Below are 21,595 nucleotides of genomic sequence, written 5' to 3'. Positions count from 1 at the left end.
ACCATCCCCAAAGGAAGATGTGGTCCCCGCTTCCCGGTAGGGGGCTGAACCTCTGCAGTCCCCACTCTGGGGCTGGTGATAGCGAAGGGGGTCGGGGCCCGGCGCCCACCCACGGATGACCGACCTGGGGGTACCGCCCACCCTCCGGGGCTGCAACGCTGCTACGTATGTGGGCGTCGGCTCGGTGTTCAATTCTCAACCCATTTCCGGGGCTAAAGCTACCCGCACTGAGGTGCCGCTTTCCCGCGCCGGGGTATGAGCACGGCTAACTCCAGAGCCTCCGGCCGGGACTAGGAGACCGAGAGCGGCCTCCCCTTCCCCCCCTGCGTACACGTCAACGCCGGCGTCGAGGAAGCGTCGTAATGCTTCGAAGAAGCTCGCCACCAAAAAACCTGTACCCCGCCGCCGCAGCTGCCAACAGAGAAATCCCTGCCCCAAACGCACGCTAGCCTTTACCGCAGGCTCAAGGCGAAGCCAAAAAGAGTCTCTCCATGGATGTATTCCAGGGGCGCGGGGGGCTGTGTCTAAAGGTTTGTTGGAGCCGGACCCTTGATAGAGCTAGGAGGCTGTGGCGCCTCACGCCACTCCCCGCCCCTGTCATTCCTAAGGTTCCACAGGTCTTGACGGTGGCGAGTCTGTCAGCCCTACTCGGCGGCCAGCTTCCCTTCCTCGATCGCTTGCGCCGGTCGGCCTTGCCCAAACGTCCGCTTCAGAGAGTTGGGAGGCGCAGCCGGAGCCGCGGTGGCTTGTGCGCGTCTATTAGTAGGCACACGGTAATGATGGCGGCGCTCAGTGAGACTCTCCTGTCACTGGATACTACTACTCGCAGCCCTCCTCAAAGCAGCCGGAGCAACCCCCCGGTCTTTAATTTACAAGTAGCAATTTGACTTGCTCTGCTGCATGTCAGGTGGGACCGTGGAAAGTGTGGAGACGCCCCGGGGATTAAGCGATAGCAGCTTAAAAAGAAAAAAAGCCAAACAAATAAACAAAACCCACCCACCCTAACAAACATGAGGCTACTGGAGAGAATGAGGAAAGAATGGTTCATGATTGGAATAGTATTGGCGATCGCCGGAGCAAAGCTGGAGCCGTCCATAGGGGTGAATGGGGGTAAGTGCTGCACCTCTGCATATGCTCCACTGCGATTCCCACTTCAGAACTAATTTGCGAGTCTTGGGAAGGAGAGGAGACCGGAATTGGGGAGTGTCTGCCTCTCTTAGGGGCACTGACCAGTCCAAGGTGTCTTTTGGCCCTCTTGCTGGTTTTTTAATTTGCCAGCCCCAGAGAGGATTTATAATTAGGAATGGGGCGAGGGAATTTGAACGCGGGTTGCCTTTTCCGCGAACAATCAATGAGTATCCTTAGTGTCAAGGAGTGAGGTTACCGAGAATGAAACTTATTTGCCTTCAAAGTAGCATCCTATCCCAAGGGACGCTAGGTTGCCAGGAGTTCCTTATCTATCTTGGAGTGGACACCATTACCTTGTCTGTTTCCGACACTCCCCTCCCCCATGTTAAAAAAAAAAGGAGTGGGGAAAGAAAAAGGGACACCCATTCCTCTTCCAACTCAGATTTGTTGGCCCACATGTTGGAGGGTGATGATTTGCTGCAGTTCCTGCCGCTCCACAAACTCTCAAACCGACTGACACGTTGCACTCAACTGCTTCCGCGTGCTGCCGGGACTCAATTGCTACCTTTAGCAGTCTAACAGATCCATCCATGTTAGACCATGTGTAGTGTGTATTTTGGCAAGGAAATGTAGGTGGGCTAAAAATCACACCCAGATCTTTGAATTGTGGGATCCTTGTCATGTGTGGATGGGCATTGGTGGAAACGACTGGAAATACCGTTAGCCATTCATGTCCCCCGACCCCCTCCTCCCACCCTTAGACAATCATGTCCCACTTTTCATAAACATTAATTGAATTTCTTCAGTTCATTGTCTGTTTGACCTTGTTTAGCAGTTTTCACACTTATTGACAGGTTTTACACATGCAAGGACAGATAAGAACCGAAGTGAGCACACACAATCTTTATGCTAGGAAGCTGTCAGGAGGATATTTGAAGTTATTTGAACCTTTTTGTTCAAACATGATGGAATTGAATGAAATGATCTGTCAGGAGAACAGTGGTTCCTTCTACCCTCTACCCTCAATACCTCCATTTAGAGGTGGCTTCAGAGAACATTTAAAAGGAATTTTTTGGACAAAGGTAGTGGGGATTCAAACTTTTTGGTTTATTTTATGTTCTTCTATGTTCAACTTAGTACAAAATGTGGAGGGTGGGTAACTGTGAGAGTAAAGCTGTTTGGGGTTACCCTGCTGAAGATACCAGTTTCTCATTTGACATAGTTTCTCTGTGAGCTTTGGGGAAACTTGTGAAGGTTGGTATTTAGGTACTGTCCAATGAGTTCCCTGTCCCTGCAGCTAGCCAGGTAGTAAGAATGTTAGAGAGCATCTTTGTGGTGATCTGGAATGTAGATTTCACTAGCTTCACTTGCAGACTTTATAGCTTCTAGGGTTAGATCTCTGATTTGCTCAGTGTTAAGGTGAAATCACAGGTGATGTGTGATCTTTAAGTTGAGACCTGCAGAGACTAGGTTTGGTAAAATTCCTTTTCTCTTATATTCCTGGGCTGCTCAGTGGGAAGGAGAGCTGTTGATTGCTGAATCATTTCCCTAGGGCTTCCCCACCGTGGCCTGTGTGAGATGGATTCTGTAATCTGATTTGTTCCCTCAGACTCTGCTTCTTGAAGTTTTGGGAATTATTGTATCTTAGAAATATTGTTTCCCACTTTCACTAGTCCTTATGCCATTAATCTAGGAGAGTTCGTTTGTTTAATTATAAAAGAGGAGACTGTTAAGAGCTGAGGGAACTTTATTTTAAACTAACATGCTTCTTTTACAGCTGAACATACTGAGACCTCAGGTCAGGTGACTCACCCTAGGTCAGGTTAGCTAGCTTAGGGAAGAGGAAGGACTGGGGACCAGGATTCCCCCTTATTTCATACCAGTTGCAACATCCATCCAAATATTCTTGGCAAAAATCACTAAAAATGAATAACCATTATAAAGAAAGGCTCTCTGTAATAAAGATGGTTTCCATGCCCTGAGTTTTAGGCCAAAAGAAGCTGCGCAGAATCGGGTAATATTAGACAACCGTGTATTCATGTGATTTTTTTGAGATCTGTCCAAGTGTAAAAGTTACTGTTTCTAAAAACAACAGTTAAACAAACAATTGTTTGGGATTTCTTATATAAGCTTATATAAGCTGTCAGGCTAAGTTCTTGGTACTTCAGTTGACCTTCCCACCTGTAAAACTTCTTCAATAAAAACAAACTTCCTAATAGTACCAAATAACACTTTGACCCCATCAGTTAAAACAACAAAAATCTAGGAACAAGGAGAGTAATGGTGGCTGAAAGTGGTCTGTCCTCTTCTGCTCTACAGAATGATCTAAAGCATCTCTTTTTGCTTGTCACTTTTAGTCAGAAGTTCCATTTTGGGGTCTGTACACTAGAATGCGTGTGCATTTTTAATGCGCTCACATTGACTGAACAATTTTCAGTCGAACAGTTTTCTAGACATTCTTTTCTCTTCAGTAGAAAGTTTTGATTGTTTTCAACTTAATAAATGCTCACTTCACCTTTACCTGGATCAATACCTTAATGACTCTATTTTGAAGTGTAAGACTTCTACACTTAAAGGATCACACCTTCTCTCTGCCCTCCCTTAAAAAACAATCTTTATAGCCAGTGGGTGAGTTATGTATGGCAGGAAATTTATAGAGGTGGGAACCCTGAAGTGAGAGAAGTTGAATGACTTTCCATATGGGAAAAAGTGTAACAGGTACTAGCATAGAAAATTTAAATTTTAGTTCCCTGTTCTTTTTACTCAGTTACATTTCATTTTAAAATATATACAAGGTTGAAAGTAAAGAGCCACAGGAGATATAAATTGTAGATCCTGAAGGGTAGATACTCTGTTTCATTTCCACACAGGGGAGCCCTGAGCTATGCACATCTTAGAGTTTACCAGAGTTCAACACTGTGCCATTCATTCTCCAAGAGAAAGGCTTACTTCTTTGGAAGTACAGATTAAGCGTCTCATTTCTACCTGCATCTTAACTGAAATTTTTGCCATTAATTAAGACATAAATCCTAAAAAGGAAATTGCTTCATTTTTGCATTAAGAAAACATAACCAGAAACATGCTACTGTATACACTTAAGAATATTAGCATGAATACCTTAGATTAGGTTTAGGAGTGAAATTTACTAGATAAGTAGATTTGATGAAACGGTAATAGTTCCTTGCATTCCTAAACATTCCAGCTCATCTTCTTTCCCCACACTCCACTCCCACATTAAAAAGCGTGGGTTTGAAGTCCCAAAATTGCTTCGTTTTTTACGGCCAATTTTTCTTTTGATGTTGCTACTCCATTCCATTTTCACTGATAAACATTTTTTTTTTTGCTTTGGTTTAAGGAAGAGTTAAAACTTATATTTCCACTTTGTGCTTTGTAGCCTTCCCAAGATCTGAATCTGGTTATTTTCATGACTTGGAGGATATAATCATTACCTTGGAGAGGGGCCACATACCATTTCATAGCGTAGTTTCAACTCTCACCTCTGTGCAAATATTTACCAGTTTTTTATTTCAGCCCTGCCTGCTTCTAGTTCTGCATTCACACCGTGGGCGATCCATTAGCAGCTGTCTCAAAGGGGCCTTAGGTTTCCCCAGATAAGAATTAATTCCTCCTTCCCTTTTAAAAAGGTACATTGTAGGTAGCCCTGGAAGAGCCTCACCAGGTCCTTTCATGGATTAGTTATTTGGATGTGCATCTAATACAAAAAACAATATAAAAATAAACAGTATACCCTGTCTCTAGGATTTAAGACAGTCAAAGTAAGGAATCATTCCACTGAATTATGCCAGTTAGTTAATAGCTACCATGTGTATTTATATATATATGTGCATGGAGTGTAGGAAGAGTTACCTTCTTAAAAAATCCAGTTGTTGGCTAACTAAGGTAGATGCTTTAGCTGCCCCAAAGAAACATGTGGTCTAAGTCAATGCTCTTGCTTCCAAATATACTGCTAACTATAACCCACCCTATAGAGAGAATCTGGGGTACCACTGTGGATGGCAGCACAGTTGACAAAAATGGGTCTCACAAAAAGCAAGGGGTTGGAGGAAAAGAAGAAGGATATGAGTTTGAAAAAAAACAAAGAGGATATTAAAAATTCCTGGAAGGCATTTACTAAAACAAGCCAGATTCCTTGACATTCAAATCTGCTCCTGAATCACCTTCCTCAGCTTTTGAGGAAATATTATTTTGAAGTGTGAGCAGCTGAGACAGATTCACTCACAGGTATGGGGGGAAAAATGTACATCTTTTTAAGTTTTTGAACCACTTTCACTGCCCTGAAGTGTAATGCCTCTTCCCCTACCTTCTCCCTTTTGCTGCCTTTTCTCAGATCATAGCAAAATGATTTGAGTAAATGCCAGGTATCTAAAAGAATGTATTGCAGTGTATTTTTTTTCTTTTTTCCGGCTTTATTGAGATATAATTAACATATAACATTGAATAAGTTTAAGGTGTACAATGTGATGATTTTAGATATACAAAATGATTACCACAATCAAGTTAGTTAACACATCCTTCACCTCATATAATTACCATTTTTTGTTGTTGTTATAATGAGAACATTTAAGATCTACTGTATACAAAATGGTATTATTAACTATAGTCTCCACTATAGAACTCAAGATCCCCAAACTTGATTATCATTTTTTTTAACATCTTTATTGGAGTATAATTGCTTTACAATGGTGTGTTAGTTTCTGCTTTATAACAAAGTGTATCAGTTATACGTATACATATGTTCCCATATCTCTTCCCTTTTGCGTCTCCCTCCCTCCCACCCTCCCTACCCCACCCCTCTAGGTGGTCACAAAGCACTGAGCTGATCTCCCTGTGCTATGCGGCTGCTTCCCACTAGCTGTCTATTTTACGTTTGGTAGTGTATATATGTCCATGCCACTCTCTCACTTTGTCCCAGCTTACCCTTCCCCCTCCCCATATCCTCAAGTCCATGCTCTAGTAGGTCTATGTCTTTATTCCCATCTTACCCCTAGGTTCTTCATGACCTTTTTTTTTTTCCTTAGATTTTTTTTCTTATATGTGTTAGCATACGGTATTTGTTTTTCTCTTTCTGACTTACTTCACTCTGTATGACAGACTCTAGGTCCATCCACCTCACTACAAATAACTCAATTTCGTTTCTTTTTATGGCTGAGTAATACTCCATTGTATATATGTGCCACATCTTCTTTATCCATTCATCTGTTGATGGACACTTAGGTATTGCAGTGTTTGAGGAGCTCTTTGTTTCTTTTATTCACTGATGTGCTACAAATGCCTAAAATGTAGCCTTGTGGTTGCTCAGTGAATATTTGTTGACTGACTGAGTGGTGATTTTTCCCCAGCTTGGTCTTATTTGCTGAGCAGTATCTATTGGAATGGTGGAGGGTTACAGGCAATGGAGGAACCATGATGTGGTCCTGTTGTTTGGCTTGAGGGAGTGTGTTCATTTCTTAGTGCTGCCACAATAAATTACCACAAACTGGGTGGCTTAAAACAACAGAAATTTTTTTTTCCCAAAACTTACTCTGGTGGCTAGAATTCAGAAATCAAAATGTCGGCAGGGCTGACATTTACTATGGCAGATAAAATTAGAGGAACTAATATGGAAGGATGCGGCCTATTTGCTCTCTCGTGTGAGAGCAGCATTTATTTTCATTTTTCTGCTCTGAGGATACTGTGCTGCACTGGACAACCGTGGTCTTCGCCTATCTGGAAAATCCTCTGGAGTTAGGCTGCATCACAGCAAACACTTAACTCTGTCAGGACATTAGTATACTAGCGGCGACACCGAGATTTAAAGTACCGTTTATTCTCCAATGGATTCTCCTTTCATGTCAAGTTATCTACAGGAAATGCCTATCTAACAGTGACTCATTTCTCTCTCTTTAGGACCACTGATGCCAGAAATAACTGTCTCCTACATTGCTGTCGCAACAATATTCTTTAACAGTGGATTATCATTAAATACGGAGGTACTGTCAACTATGGGGCACATGAGAAGCAGGGAGAAAAATTTAATTCATGCTTACTCTTTTGAAATTTCAGATTCCTTTTGTAAAGCCGTGTGTAGGTACAGTCTGAAGCTTCACTATCACAGAAGAGAACTTGGACTGCAGCAAAGGACTTGCGTTTTGTACCTATATATTATAGATACTGCATAGCTGGGTGGCATGGAGAATAAGGGTGTGTTTATAGTGGTTATGTTTTCAGTACAACAACTGAACTGAAACATCTACTTCAGGTCTTCCTCAGATTGTGGTGGTCACTCTAGTGGCACTGAGGCGCACTGGAGTTATTGATGTTTGGTTAGGTTTCCATAACTTGTGGATCATCTTTTGCTTCCAGGACTTATGCTGCTCAAGTGATGCTTGTTATGTTATAATTTTTAACTAATTGTTTTAAAAGTATATTCTTTGCTGGTATATCTGTTACATATTAATAAATGTTTTAAGAGAAATTCTGGAATTTTTCATACTAAGCCACAGTCTATTATGAAGACACACAGGTAAGGTTATTTACTGATCTAGGTGTCACTAAATATGGGATTCTTATAGAATTAAACAAATCCAGGCATTTTTACATCCAAGAGAGGAATGAGTAGAATTTGTGATTCTCTTTTGAATTGTAGTAGAAGAAAAAAAGAGGAGAAAATACCTATTTACTTTTGAAGAAATTACATTGAGTTTCTAAAGTTGTCATTCTAAGATGCTTATTCTTATGTAGATAGGGAAATCTTACTATGTCAGGATTTTGGGTTTTTTTAGAAATGGCTGTACAATTTGTTTCAGCATTATGTCTTGCCTTTATTTATTTTAAGTTTATTTTCTTTGAAGTGTGCTTTGAATGAAGACCAAATTTAGTTACCTTCTTCTTTGACCATCCTAGTAGTGACGTGAAAAAAGCATGGTTTTACTGAATTTATGTATTCCGTAGTTGTCAGGTTGGGATAAATCTTATCAATGGGGCATTTTTGATGTAAATGGGATCCCCGTGTAGTGTCTGAGAAATTTTGTCTCAAGAATTTGAAATATTCTCACTAATTACTTGCTCTTTTGAAAACTGACATAGAACAGGATTTCCTAAATATGTTGAATTCTAGTTTTTGGAAATTATATTGCAATAAAGGACTACGATTAGTGCTTAAGGGGGCACAGGCTTTTTCTGTCAACGCCTGAGTTCTACTGGTTCTCAAATGTGGGACCCAGTGATACAGAAAGATAGTTGCCACTCCTGTGGCGCTGGACTGAGCTTCCCTGGAGATCTTCCTGCTGGCCTTTGCTCATGCTCTTTGTGGAGCAGCTGCCTTACCCAAGTCCTCTACTTGGGACGTTGCTCTAACTACGTCCCCTGGTGGCTGCTTAATGGCTACAGCTGTTCTTTATGCCATGGGAAATCTGGCAAGATTTGATTCTCTCACTCCTTTAGCTTCTTGCTTAATGCTCTTCTGTCAAGCAGCCAACTTTGCGGGATGCAGGAGTTGAAGAAGGAAGAAGGTCATACTTACCAGCATTTCTCTAAGGACCGAATTCTTCTGTAAGCACCTAGGAAACCTTCAGAATCATCCAGCTAATTGGGATCTAACGCTGAAATGCCTTGATCCTGTGCTTTATTGTGGCATCTAAATAGCCATCAAAGCCACTTCTTCCATATTAAAGGCCCTTTTCAAGCTAATACAACATTAAGTCATTTTCAAGATCCGTTTAACTTAAGATGCCCTAGATTGCGTCATTCTGTAATGTTAAACCATCTCTAAGCCCTGTTAATTTCCCGGGCAACCAAACAGTTGTAAGTTAGGAGGTAGTGAACTTCTTGTTATTTGTTTTCTAGTTAACAATCTTGTTTCAATAACAAGATTGTAACAATTTGTTTTCTAGTTAACAAACTAATTTCAGCTGGGACTACTATTTTTATATCCTGTTAGGTCCTGGAACAGTGCATTTTTGCGCACAGGAGATGGTAGGTTATAATTAACTTGCGTTTATTTGAAAACATTTACATCGGCCCCACTCAAGTTTGATTTATAATGAACATTTCATGTAGTATTACTTATACATTGATGTAATGATGTGTATTCTAGAATTTGTTTTGTTCATTTATTAAAGTTATAAAGGACTGTGTTAATACTTCATGCTGAAAAGATTTAATGCTAAGTCTTCGGCTTTATGACTGTTGATTTCTAGTTTGTGACATACCTGTTGAAGTGGTTTCTGAAATTTTGTTGTAGTGATATGAAATAAGGTCACATTCGAAATATATTTCATATTTAGCCAACTTCAAATCTACAGTTTCAGAGGATTTGTTACTTAAGAGACTGTGACAAGACCAATCTCATTTAAACAAGTACCTGTTTAGCACCTGTGGCCACAAGGCACTGCCACCTTGTGCACTTGTACTTGGCTCGGGACAGAAGCAAAGATGAGCAGGAAACTCAGGGCGTGAAAAGGGTCCCCACTAGGCCAGAATATACCGGCTTTCCTTTATTTTCCTAAACAGATCATTTTTGAAAAATCCCATCAGCTTAGAAATAAATACAGCAAATTCTAAAATTGAGGTTCTTGCCGCTTGTTTCCAGCCCAGAGCTATGAGGCTGACTCTCCGAAAGCAAATCCAATAAAGGTCAAATAAGGGTTAGGAGGGAAATTGGTATGTAATGAAAATATTTCTAAGTCCCAGTCAGAGCCTCTGATTTTAAGCGATTCTTGATGCTGTCAGTGAGGCCCTGGTATGTGGAGTATCTCCTTAAGTTTATTTTAATGGGATTCAACCTGTATTACATGTGAATAAATAAGATGTCATGTGGAATCAACTCTTCAGTTATTCATGATGGTATTTATTTGAGTATGTGGCCCTCCATTCTACATGGATATGTATGGAATAATAGTATTTTGAATTTTATAGTGTTTACTTGCTTTTTCTTTTCCAGTGCAAGCTTATTTTATCTTTAAGGTTGTATGAAGAAGGTATAGAAGATATAGAATACTGGGTTTTTGTGACAGTCTTGAAAATCTTTCTTGGAAACACTTCATGTCTGTTATTTCCCTGTTGTTAAGAAGCCCCTGAGGACCCAACATAGTGGCCCCTTGTGATTCATTTTGCTGGGTTCTTTACCGTTCCATTATTTTGATACAATATAAGTTGTTTCTACTGTCATTTTTCAGATCACCTAGTGTTTTCTAACTACATTTTACTTTTTATAACTTTTTTTCATGATTACAAAAGTAGTCTTTCCCCATGTAGAAAGATTAGAAAGAATAAAAATAACTGCTGTTAACATTTGTGTGTATTTTAGCCCTTTTTTCCCTAAACACATTTTTTATATAGAGACTACTTTAAAAATAAAATACTTAAAAAATTGTATATATGTATATATGTGTATATATGTATACACATACTTGCATAAATATACACATACATACACACATACAATTTTATTTTGAATACATGACAGTGTATAATAGTAATTTTCCATGTAATATATTTCATTTAATTTTTCTTCATATTTGAAAATAAGATAATTTATATTTTATTTACTTTTATGAACATAAATCAAAAGGTACAAAAGTATATAAAATGAGAAGTCTTCTTTTTACCCCCCTACTAAATATTCAGTTCTCGTCTCTGGAGACAACCAATGTTAACAGTTTCTGTGTATCTTTCTGGAGATATTCTGTGCAAAACATACATATGTGTATCACCCCCCGCCCCTGTCAAACTGTGGTGTTTTATACCGTTTGCCACCTTACCTTATTTTACTCAAAACACAAATCTTGGAGGTTTTTTCATATCAACACATAAAAAACGCCCTGTTTCTTTTTGGATGCTGAAAAATATTCCATTTTTGAATGTGTCTTGATATATTTTCCTCATCTTCTCTTGAATGGCATTTAGGTAGCTTATGGGGTTTTGCTATTATAAACATTCTGCAAAGGATAACCTAAAAATACGTCATTTCCTACATTTGGGAATATGTATGAAGGATTAATTCCTCGAAGTAGGATTGCTGGGTCCGATGATATGTGAAGTTTGAGTTGTGAGAGATAGTCCAAGTACCTAGAAAGGAGGCAGGTGCTGGGTAAGTGTTTGCCGCCTGAAGGAATGAGTTGCTAGGTTGGTCTACGTAGGCTGTGCCAGTGAGACACCTGTTGGTCAAGTAGGGAGAGACCCTGAACTTCTACATCCTTGTCTCCACAGTTTTAACATAGTTTCTAATAGCTCTTAACACTCTGTTGCTACCTTAAGTTATTTAGTTATTTCCTCACTTTCGGACATATAAGTTGTTTCCAGATTTTACTGTAATAGATAATGCTGTGACTATCAACCAATTCTATATATAAATGCTTGTAACCACTTTTTATATCCTTAGGAGAAATGCCTAGACATAAAATTTCGGGGTCCAAGAGTATGAATCCTATTATAGTCCTTGAGATATTCTCCCAAATTACTTTTCAGAAAAGTTACAGCGTTTTATATTCCTATGAGAAGTGTATGCAAATGCCTTTGTTACTGCCTTCTGGCTAATCATTTTATTTTCATTTTTTGAAAATAAAAAACCCACTGATATTCATTTGGTATTTAAGAATGCCTCTGAGTGTATTTGCGTGAGATTTGGTTTCAAGACTGCTGAGAATTCTTGGAACTGCTGGTGCTCAAGTTTTCTCTGGGGTGCAATTTCGGGTTCATTGTAAAGATGACTCCTTTTATGTTAGCTCTGATCCATGGACCCAGTGTGGCTTCCAGTCTGCACAGTGTTTCCCAGTTGTCCTGCATTAGACCCAGATTTCCAGAAGTTCATAGATGCCATTAGGGACGTATTGTGATTAAACTGGAACTGCTGTGTAACATGAAGGGAGATTAATGGTGGGAACTGATGAGACAGATTGCAGAAAGTGGTGACCAGTGAATGAGTTTGCATTAACCTACTGTTTATTACACCATGAACTTTGGCTAATGTCTCTGAGGCTAGTTCATGACTTACTTGAACTAAGGGAGGTGGGGAACATGACAGTGCTATGTTTATAAACCAGTGAATCTCTGGCAACTTTGAATGTATTTAATGACTGCCTGCATGTTTTATATTCTACTACTTTCTGAATTTGTTTTATTTTTGCTGAATAACCACATAACTCAAAGAAATTCAAATGTAAATGCTTGTTGGTTTGTACATATTGAAATCCCAAAGTTTACCGAGTATCCCTTTTTAGCTGTGAGACTTACAATATGTGCCTGGTGTGTCATGATTCATGCAAATCTTTTCTCTCCTGGGGCAGCGGTGTGACATGGTGGGAGAAGCAGGAGTGAGTGGGTTTGATAGAATGCCAGAAATGGGTTTGATTCTGGGCTTCACTCTCAATCTCAATTTCCTCATCAGTACAATAGGGATAATAATATCTTCCTAACTGGGTTGTTGTCAGGATTAAATGAGATAACATACATAAAGTGGCAAGCTCAGAGCATGGCACAGAGCTGCTATTCAGTAATTGTTAATAAAGAAATCTAGTGAGTAGATTTGGGGAAAAAAAGCCCTTTTGAAATGTAGAATATTGTTGGGAAAAACATTTTTAAAAATTATGATTTGTGTGTAGATTTAGTAACATCTTGCCAAATTGAGTCCTTGCTAGGTCTGGTGTAATGAGTAGAGGTTAATTATCAAATTTAATTAAAATTCTACGTCCTGCCAAAATTTTTAAACAAGATTTTGTTTTAAATAGTTAAACGTACATGTTTGTTTGCAGTGTCAACAATTCTGAAATCTATACTAGTGTAAAGGTAGTTAGCTTAGTGCTGTTCCAGACTTTTACAAATCTGAATTGTTGGGGTATACTGTATTTGAAAGAAATTAGAATGCTTCAGAAATTTTATAGAAAAATACTTTATAATTATCATGAACAACTTTTTTTTCCCTTAAAGTCTGTCTCTTATGCATATGCTTATAGGTAAAAGTTTTAGCTCTGAAATAACTCCACATTGATGGATATTAACTAGACTTATTGTGGTGATCATTTTGCAGTATACACAATGAATCTTCATGTTGTATACCTAAAATTAATATAATGTTATATGTCAATTATATCTCAATTTAAAAAAACCTAATTCATATGATGTTGTTTTGGTAGCAGTCTGTCTTCAGGAATAGTTTTCTTACCTTTGTTATTTTGTGTCCTTCATATTCACAGGAGCTGACAAGTGCTTTGGTGCATATAAAACTACATCTTTTTATTCAGATCTTTACACTTGCATTCTTCCCAGCAGCAATATGGCTTCTTCTTCAGCTTTTGTCAATCACACCCATCAATGAGTGGCTTTTAAAAGGGTATGTTTAAATATTTTGAAGGGTCCACGTTTAATGGGTTATCTTTAGTAACATTATTATTTCTGTGGCAACTGTACACAAAAGGGCTTATGTGTCGTATAAGGAAATAAAAACACTTTTAACATTATTATTATTCTTTAAAGTGATAGTGTTTCACTAAGGAACTGCATTAAAGAAGTTTATAACAAGAATCTTAAAATATACACTCTTGCTAAATGATAAGGTTCTAGGAGAGACAACTTTCTGTTGGGAGAAAATTGGAAGGCACTACAGGATGTAAGGTCTGTGTGCATGTGTGTAATGTAGGCTGTCAATTGGGTGCTTTAACTTTTGTGTTCTATATCTTAACAAATGTATACAGATACTGGCTGACTATAATATGTGTTTTTAAAATGCATAGGAAAGAAAAATATATAGAGGGGACAAACATTTACTTTTTCCCTTGTTCTGTTTTATGTTTGATAGGATAATTGAATTAGCAATAGATTTTTTTCATGTTATTTTTTAATTTATTTTTTAACATCTCTATTGGAGTATAATTGCTTTACAATGGTGTGTTAGTTTCTGCTGTAAAGCAAAGTGAATCAGCTATACGTATACGTATATCCCCATATCTCCTCCCTCTTGCGTTTCCCTCCCACCCTCCCTATCTCACCTCTCTAGGTGGTCACAAAACACCAAGCTAATCTCCCTGTGCTATGTGGCTGCTTCCCACTAGCTAGCTGTTTTACATTTGGTAGTGTATATATGTCCATGCCATTCTCTCACTTCGTCCCAGCTTACCCTTCCCCCTCCCCGTGTCCTCAAGTCCATTCTCTACGTCTGCATCTTTATTCCTGTCCTGCCCCTAGGTTCTTCAGAACCATTTTTTTTCAATTCCATATGTATGTGTTAGTGTATGGTATTTGTTTTTCTCTTTCTGACTTACTTCACTCTATATGACAGACTCTAGGTCCATCCACCTCACTACAAATAATTCAATTTTGTTTCTTTTTATGGCTGAGTAATATTCCATTGTATGTATGTGCCACATCTTCTTTATCCATTCATCTGTCTATGGACACTTAGGTTGTTTCCATGTCCTGACTGTTGTAAATAGAGCAATAGATTTTTATTAGAATCTTTTCTCCCATTAAAAATGTTGCCATGTTTGTTAAAAGGATTTAATGATTTTTAAAAATTATTTGAAGTGGTTTAAAACTAACCACATTTTAGCATCATGGTATAACAACTGTAACACTGAACTTAAAGCCTAAAGATTGCAGTCTGACCTTGTCCCTAAGTTGCTATGTGACTTTTAGGAAAGTCATTGAATAGTCTTGAACCTCAATTTCCCTGTGTAGAAAGTGAGGATAATCATACTTTTTTTGCCTGCTTAGTAATGCTGTGGGGATATCAATTGAGATCACTTATTCATTCATTTATTCAAGTCATTTATTCAGCTCCTTCTATATGCCAGGAATTATCATAGGTATTGGAGAAACAGCAGTGAACAAAATTGGCAAGTTAGTTTTGCACGTCAAGGACACTCTAGGTGTGATTGTCAATAAATAAGTAAATAGATGATCAAGATAGAGATAAGTGATCTGAAGTAAAACTGTGTGATATGAATGGTTGAGAGGACAGGCTGGTGATCAATTTAGACTGCAGAGTTCTGGGGGCAGAATGTTCTAGGTAAAGGAAACAAAATGTTTAAGGACTGGAACAAGCCTGGTGTCTTCTAGGGTCAGGAAAGTGACAATGATGGCCAAAGCCTGATGATATAGTTTACAAATAATGTGACTTGGGGTTGGAAAGATGGATAGGATCCTGGTCATGCAGAGCCCTGTAGGCTTGTAAAGCATTCAGTTTTTATTTCGAGTGCTGCAGGAAGCTACAGGAGGGATTTAAATGAGAGAGTAATATGGTTCTGATTTATGTTTGCAAATGATTCTTCTAGTTCCTGTATGAAGAATAGATAGTAGAAGAGCCTGAGAGAAAACTAGGAGACCAGCTTGGAGGCTAGTGTGATGAGGGAGCAGCTCAGAAGAAAGAAATGGATGTATGGAGGATATATTTTAAAATTAGAGCTCTCAGTATCCATGGGTGGACAGGTTGTGGAGAGAGGACAGGGAGGAGTCTGGATTCGGGGTATGAGCCACTGGCCGATTGGCGGCATCATTTTCTTAGCTGGGGGAGAAATAGGTTGGGACGAGAGCAGGAAATCAAGAGTGCTGTTTTGGCCAGGTCGAGTTTGAGAGAATGAACATAAAATTTCACCAGAAAGCATAAAATGCTACATAAATGTGATGACATCATTTTAGAGCAACAAGGTATGATGCATATAGAGAACCAGTATTTACCAACTATCTGCCCTGTAGAGAGCACTCAAGAAATTGGAAGATATTAACTCATTTTCATTGTATTCAGGGAACTTCCAATTTAGTTGGATATGTAGGATATATATACAGATATATAAAACAGTAACCAATAAAATGGGGCAGCATATGATTTGTTAGATAAGTGGTGTAATCAGTTAAAGGGGAAGAGGTTCAGCAAGGGTTGTGTACTCCTAAAGAAGAGAATTCAAACATGAGGCATTAGTGGGAGACAAAGATAAAAAGCTTCCTTAAGGCCAAGTTGCAAGACTGGAACTACTGGGCTGAGGAGTTTGAGTTTGAATCTGTAGATGATGCAGGGTTCTTAAATGTGCTAAACAAGAAAACAACATGCTAGAAAATGGTCATTAAAGAAGATTATCTGATAGTACTGTCCTGGGTATATAAGCAGAGCAGAGTAGAGTTTGTAATCACAGTATGCTAAATAAAAAAAAAGCATACAATTCTCAGCTCAGGATATTAAACTTAACGGAGTACAAACTTAGTCTACCTCACTTAGAGAAAGCTCTTCCTCACTCACTTTTTCTCCCTTCCCCTCCCAATTTGAGAGTACACACTTAGTATGTTAACTGGAGGGAATTGCCGACTTCTACATCAAGGTCCTGTTTAAATCACTGAGATAAATGTATTCTGAGCGCACACTCCTTACCTTGCTGTGTTAAAGGGAAAGAGTGAAGGTAGAGAGAGCACTGAGTAGGCATTTAGAAATGTCCAGACTTGGGCGAAAAGCATCTGAAGGGGGATGATGACAGTAGTCATGGAAAAGAATGGAAAGTTGGTTGTGGCGATTGTTTGGTTTGTGAAGAGTGAGTGGAGCTCCACTTAACTCCAAAGTTTCAGACTGGATCATTAGGAAAAAAGCTGTCCCATTGGAAGAAATAGGTTAATTGAGAGGCAAAATTGATTTCTTAGAATATACATAAATTCAACATTAGACATGTTTTGTTTATGGTGGCAGTCATAGACAGCTACAGATTTGGGAATGGAGGTTAGGGTTAGCAATAGAAATTTGTAAGTATTCATATAGATTCAGATTTGCAAATAAGATTGAGAAGAAGACAGGAAAATACTTGAATGGGCTGGTTTAAAGACAGGAGATAAATTAGAATGATACTGTACTATGGCAACCAAGAGAATAGAGTGCTTTGAGAAGCAAGGAGGAAAGGAGAATGAATACAGGGAAAAGGATGTTGGATTTGGTGATTGGGAGATTGCTGGTTACTTATAAGGTTACTGCTTTTACTAGAAGGGGCATAAGTCAGATTCCAGGGGAGTAAAGAGGGAATGAGCTTTGGGGTCTTGGAGGTAGAGCACAACAGTGACCCACAGTGGAAAAAGTATTATTACATCCTGAGGAGGCAACAGTACTAATTTTGAGGTTAGTTATCTACATTTGTGTGTTGAATATTCTGCCTCCTTGAAGGCAGGAATGATGTCTTATACTTTTTTTTATACCCTTGTGTAGTGTCCTACCTGTAGAAAGTATATGTATTCAGTATATATCTTAGAGATTTTTTTTTAAGATACGGAGAACTCTCCTTCTTTGTACATAGAGGGGAAGAGGCCAGATGAGAGGGAAAGTTTGAAAAAGTTCGATTGAAAATACCTGAGAGGACCTGTTCCTTGTATTGGTGGGAGAGAAGCCAGAAGGCAGAGAGCCTGGAGGGGTGGCCTTGATAAGGCTTTGGCCCTGGATTACAGAATAAAAGTTTAACCCAAGATAGGTGATTTTGTGAGTTTGGTCATATATTTAACTCCTGTCTTAACTTCAGTTTTTGTAAAAATGAGAATAATAATAGTATTTATCTTAAATACTTGTGAGGGATAAATGAGTAAAGTGTCTAGAACAGTATCTACTACAGATGGTAAAATCTCAGTAAGATTAGTGATGTTGATGGTAATGATTACAAGGAAGGCTCAGAGATTGGGAGTTCATAATCAGACAGACTACTTCAGCATCACTTGGGAAAACAGACCTTAAAAGAAGACCATGCTAAAGTGAATTGAACTGGAAGTTCCCTATAAGGTTTTTTCTTAAGTTTTCAGTCAAAAATGAATGAAAACTTTTTATTTTTTCTTACTTCAGAGCCAATATAAATTCATTGCATAAAGATTAGACAATATATTATTACAAAAGTGAATAAAAATGACCTGTGATCGTACATTCAAAATATTAGTCAGATACTCTGTGTCCTTGATTCCTTGTATAAACTTTCCACTTTAGTTGGGCTTTGTCCCCAGAATATATATTCTGTATGAATGCTGAGGAATGTTTTTTATCTTTAATACTTGGATTTACTACTCATAATTTCATTTGCTTGTCATGCAATGTGTTTTCTATTCTAAACTAAGAGAATAGCATTCTTGTCACGATCTTGGGAGTATACACATAGTTTAATAAAAACCAAATTTAGAATAGACACTAGAATTTACTATAGGGTCTGAATCTAAGAAGTACATGATTGTGTCATGCCTATTTTTATAATGATATTACAACAGCATGAAAACGTCTTTTATGAGATGAAAGTTTGAGAATTGCTGTTATGTGGAAAAGAATCTGCAAGAGGTTTTAAATTTTTATTTTTGCCAAAAACCTTCCTATAAAAAATGTAAGGAAAAGATACCTGAAAATCTGACTATATACACTTGCCAAATGATTAACCATTTTGGTTATCTTTCAATGACTACACTCACCATAACCTGACTGTTTTTTGAATTGTATAAGACCTTAAATAATTTAAAAAATAAAATCACCCAAGTCTGTGGAATGGAGTGAGAGCTTCTATTAAGCCACGTTGCCTCATATAGAATTGTCTAAACTCAAAAGGGCATGTGCATCAGTAAACATTCTCCTATTTTCATTTACTCAGCTCTGCTATTTTAGAATGAATGTAGTGAAAACTATTTATAATTGATAACAAAAGCCTACTTATAGTTGCTTATCTTTTTCTTTTTCAGGTTGCAGACAGTAGGTTGCATGCCTCCCCCTGTGTCTTCTGCAGTGATTTTAACCAAGGCAGTTGGTGGAAATGAGGTAAGTCACAGGGCTAACTTTGTTTAAACATAAGTGGGTGCTATGGTCTTATTTTATATTTTATTTTATTTTATTTTATTTTATTTTATTCTATTCTATTCTATTCTATTCTATTCTATGATGGAGTCATGTCACAGAAAACATATAACCATAGCAGCTTATGAAAGAAGTGGGTGAATTCATGTTTAGGATGATGCTAAAATTGACAATAATGAATGAAATTTAGGATTTCAAAGAGAAGAGCAAGGGAGGTGAATGAAATAGAGATGGTGATTTTTCTCCCTCAGTGGGAAATGAGTAGACAGAAGACAGTGAGTCCAAGGCAAGGAACTTTTACATCCAAGACTCATCAACTGAGGACACCTGCCATGGCCATTCCTTAGTTCTTAAAAAATTTGTAGCAAATTAGTTCATGGGAAAAGGGTCAATATAAGTTTAATGGCAAATGAAGATGATATAAAAAAGGAGAAATTAGGCCAGGTTTCTAAGATGAATTCAAAGAAATTATTCAACTACTAGGAAACTGTGGCCAAAGAAGAGTGCTTGTATATTGGGGTGGCAGTTGTCCATTTCGGGAGCTACTTATAGGTGGTTTTTCTTGGCTGAAAGACCCTACGACTTTATACTGAGGGACTCTGCTTTGTAGTAGCTTATTCCTCCTTTTCCACTAATATTTTATCATTCAGAAAAGAATACTATAGAATGAGGGAGGATATAGATGTTCCCACTGCAATTCGTTCTTAGGATTTTGCTTTCTTTGCATCTGTTTTCATCTTTATTTACTTTATTCACTACCTGCTATATTCCTTTTAAAAAAAATTAATTGAAGTATCATCGACATACAATAAACTGAACAAATTAAAACAATTTAACATTTTGACATATGTATGCATTGGGAAATCATCAACACAATTGAGATAGTGAACGTGTTCATCACCCCCAAAAGTTTCCTTGTACCGCTGTGTAATCCCTCCCTCCTGTCGTCTTCCCCAGGAAACCTCTGATCTGTTTTCTGTTACTATAGATGTTTGCATTTTCTAGAGTTTTATATACAGTAAGTCCCCTACATACGAACCTTCAAGTTGCGAGCTTTCAAAGATGCGAACGTGTGTTCCATCGATGTCAGGCATGAGTGAAATTGCACCTTGCCCTCCGTCTCCTATCGCTGACAGCTCTACCCTCTCCCACCTCCTCTCCCTCTTCCAGTCAGTAACTCTTCTTGCCTGTTTACTCGATGCCAACCCCTGTATGCCAGCTGTTGTACTGTACTATTGTACTTTTCAAGGTACTGTAGTGTAAATTAAAAATGTTTTCTTTATTTTTTGTGTTTGTTTTTTATGTACTATTTGTGTGAAAAGTATCATAAACCTATTACAGTACAGTACTATACAGCTGATTGTGTTAGTTGGGTACCTAGGCTAACTTTATTGGACTTACACACAAATGGACTTACGAATGCGCTCTTGGAATGGAACTCGTTTGTATGTAGGGGACTTACTGTAACGGAATCACACAGTGTGTACTCCTTTTCTTCTCTTACTCAGCATAATTATTTTGAGATTCATCTATATTGTGTGTATTAGTAATTCAGTCCTTTTTATTGCTGAATAGTAGTCTTTTGTATGAATATGCCACAATTTGACTATCCATTCACTTGGTGATGGACATTTGGGTAGTTTCCACTTTTGGGCTATGAACATTTGTGTACAAATCTTTAAGTGGACATATACTTTCTTTCTTTTGAGAATACTTAGGAGTGGAATGGCTGGATCATCTAATAGGTGTATGTTTTAGCACCTTTCAGCCAAGGGAAGAATCACCAATAAATATAAGTCATCTATAAACAACTTCTGGAGTGGACCATATCTGTCAATATATAAACACTCTTCTTTTACCACCAGTGTATGTTTAACTTTTTAGAAATTGCCAAAATATTTTCCAAAGTGGTTGTATCATTTTACATTTTAAATAGCAATATATGAGAATTGCTGTGTTCTACGTCTCATCAATACTTGGTATTGTCATTCTTTTTAATTTTAGCCATTCTAATATGTATGTAGTTGTATCTCATTGCGGTTTTAATTTAATTTGCATTTTCCAGTGACTAATAGTGGTGAGCATTCTTATCTTTCCATGTGTTTATTTGCTATCCATGCCTTTCTTGGGGAAATGTCTATTAAAATTTTGTTTTTTAAAAAATTGGGTGTTTTGTTTTCTTATTGATGAGCTTGGAGAGTTTTATATATTCTGGATACAAGCCCTTCATTTTATCTATATGCTTTTAAAGTGTTTTCTCCCAGTTTGTGTTTGTCTTTTCATGTTCTTATCAGTGTCTTTTGAAGAGCAGAGTGGTAGTGGAAAAAGTAAAGGGTGGTTGGATTCTGTATGTATTTTGAAGATGCAGGGTATGCTGATGAATTGGATGTGGGGTATGAGAGAAAGAAAGGGGTCAAGAATGACTTCAGGGTTTTTGACTGAGCAGCTAAAAGGATGGAGTTTGCTGAGATAGAAAAGACCACTACTTGAGAGCTGCTTTTGGGGGGTATTTAGTCTGGGTAGGCAAGGCTATACTGTGATAACTAAGAACTCCAAAATCTCAATGGCTTGTTAAGCATATAAGTTTATTTCTTGTTAATGGTACCTGTTCCATGTTGGTCAGTGGGAAGGTCTTTGCCATCACTAAGGAAGCCTGGTTGGCTCCACGTCTTGAAGTACACCATCTGGATG

At 38.1% G+C, this 21,595-nt stretch overlaps 1 protein-coding gene across 5 annotated transcripts in view; it reads left to right on the top strand.

The window, feature by feature from the left end:
• Positions 1-818: 818 nt before the first annotated feature.
• SLC10A7 (solute carrier family 10 member 7) overlaps positions 819-21,595 on the top strand; it is a 269,103-nt gene continuing 248,326 nt past the window's right edge. For all 5 annotated transcript variants that reach the window (XM_060147130.1, XM_060147129.1, XM_060147128.1 and 2 more), the window contains exons 1-4: positions 819-1,110; positions 7,036-7,118; positions 13,320-13,456; positions 18,793-18,868. In XM_060147130.1, coding sequence (XP_060003113.1) covers positions 1,011-1,110; positions 7,036-7,118; positions 13,320-13,456; positions 18,793-18,868 — 396 coding nt within the window. In that variant the 5' untranslated portion in view covers positions 819-1,010. The remainder of the gene's footprint in view (positions 1,111-7,035; positions 7,119-13,319; positions 13,457-18,792; positions 18,869-21,595) is intronic.

The sequence above is a fragment of the Lagenorhynchus albirostris genome, chromosome 4, assembly GCF_949774975.1.
Source record: "Lagenorhynchus albirostris chromosome 4, mLagAlb1.1, whole genome shotgun sequence".
NCBI lineage: Eukaryota > Metazoa > Chordata > Mammalia > Artiodactyla > Delphinidae > Lagenorhynchus > Lagenorhynchus albirostris.
This window is presented reverse-complemented; position numbering and strand designations above follow the sequence as displayed.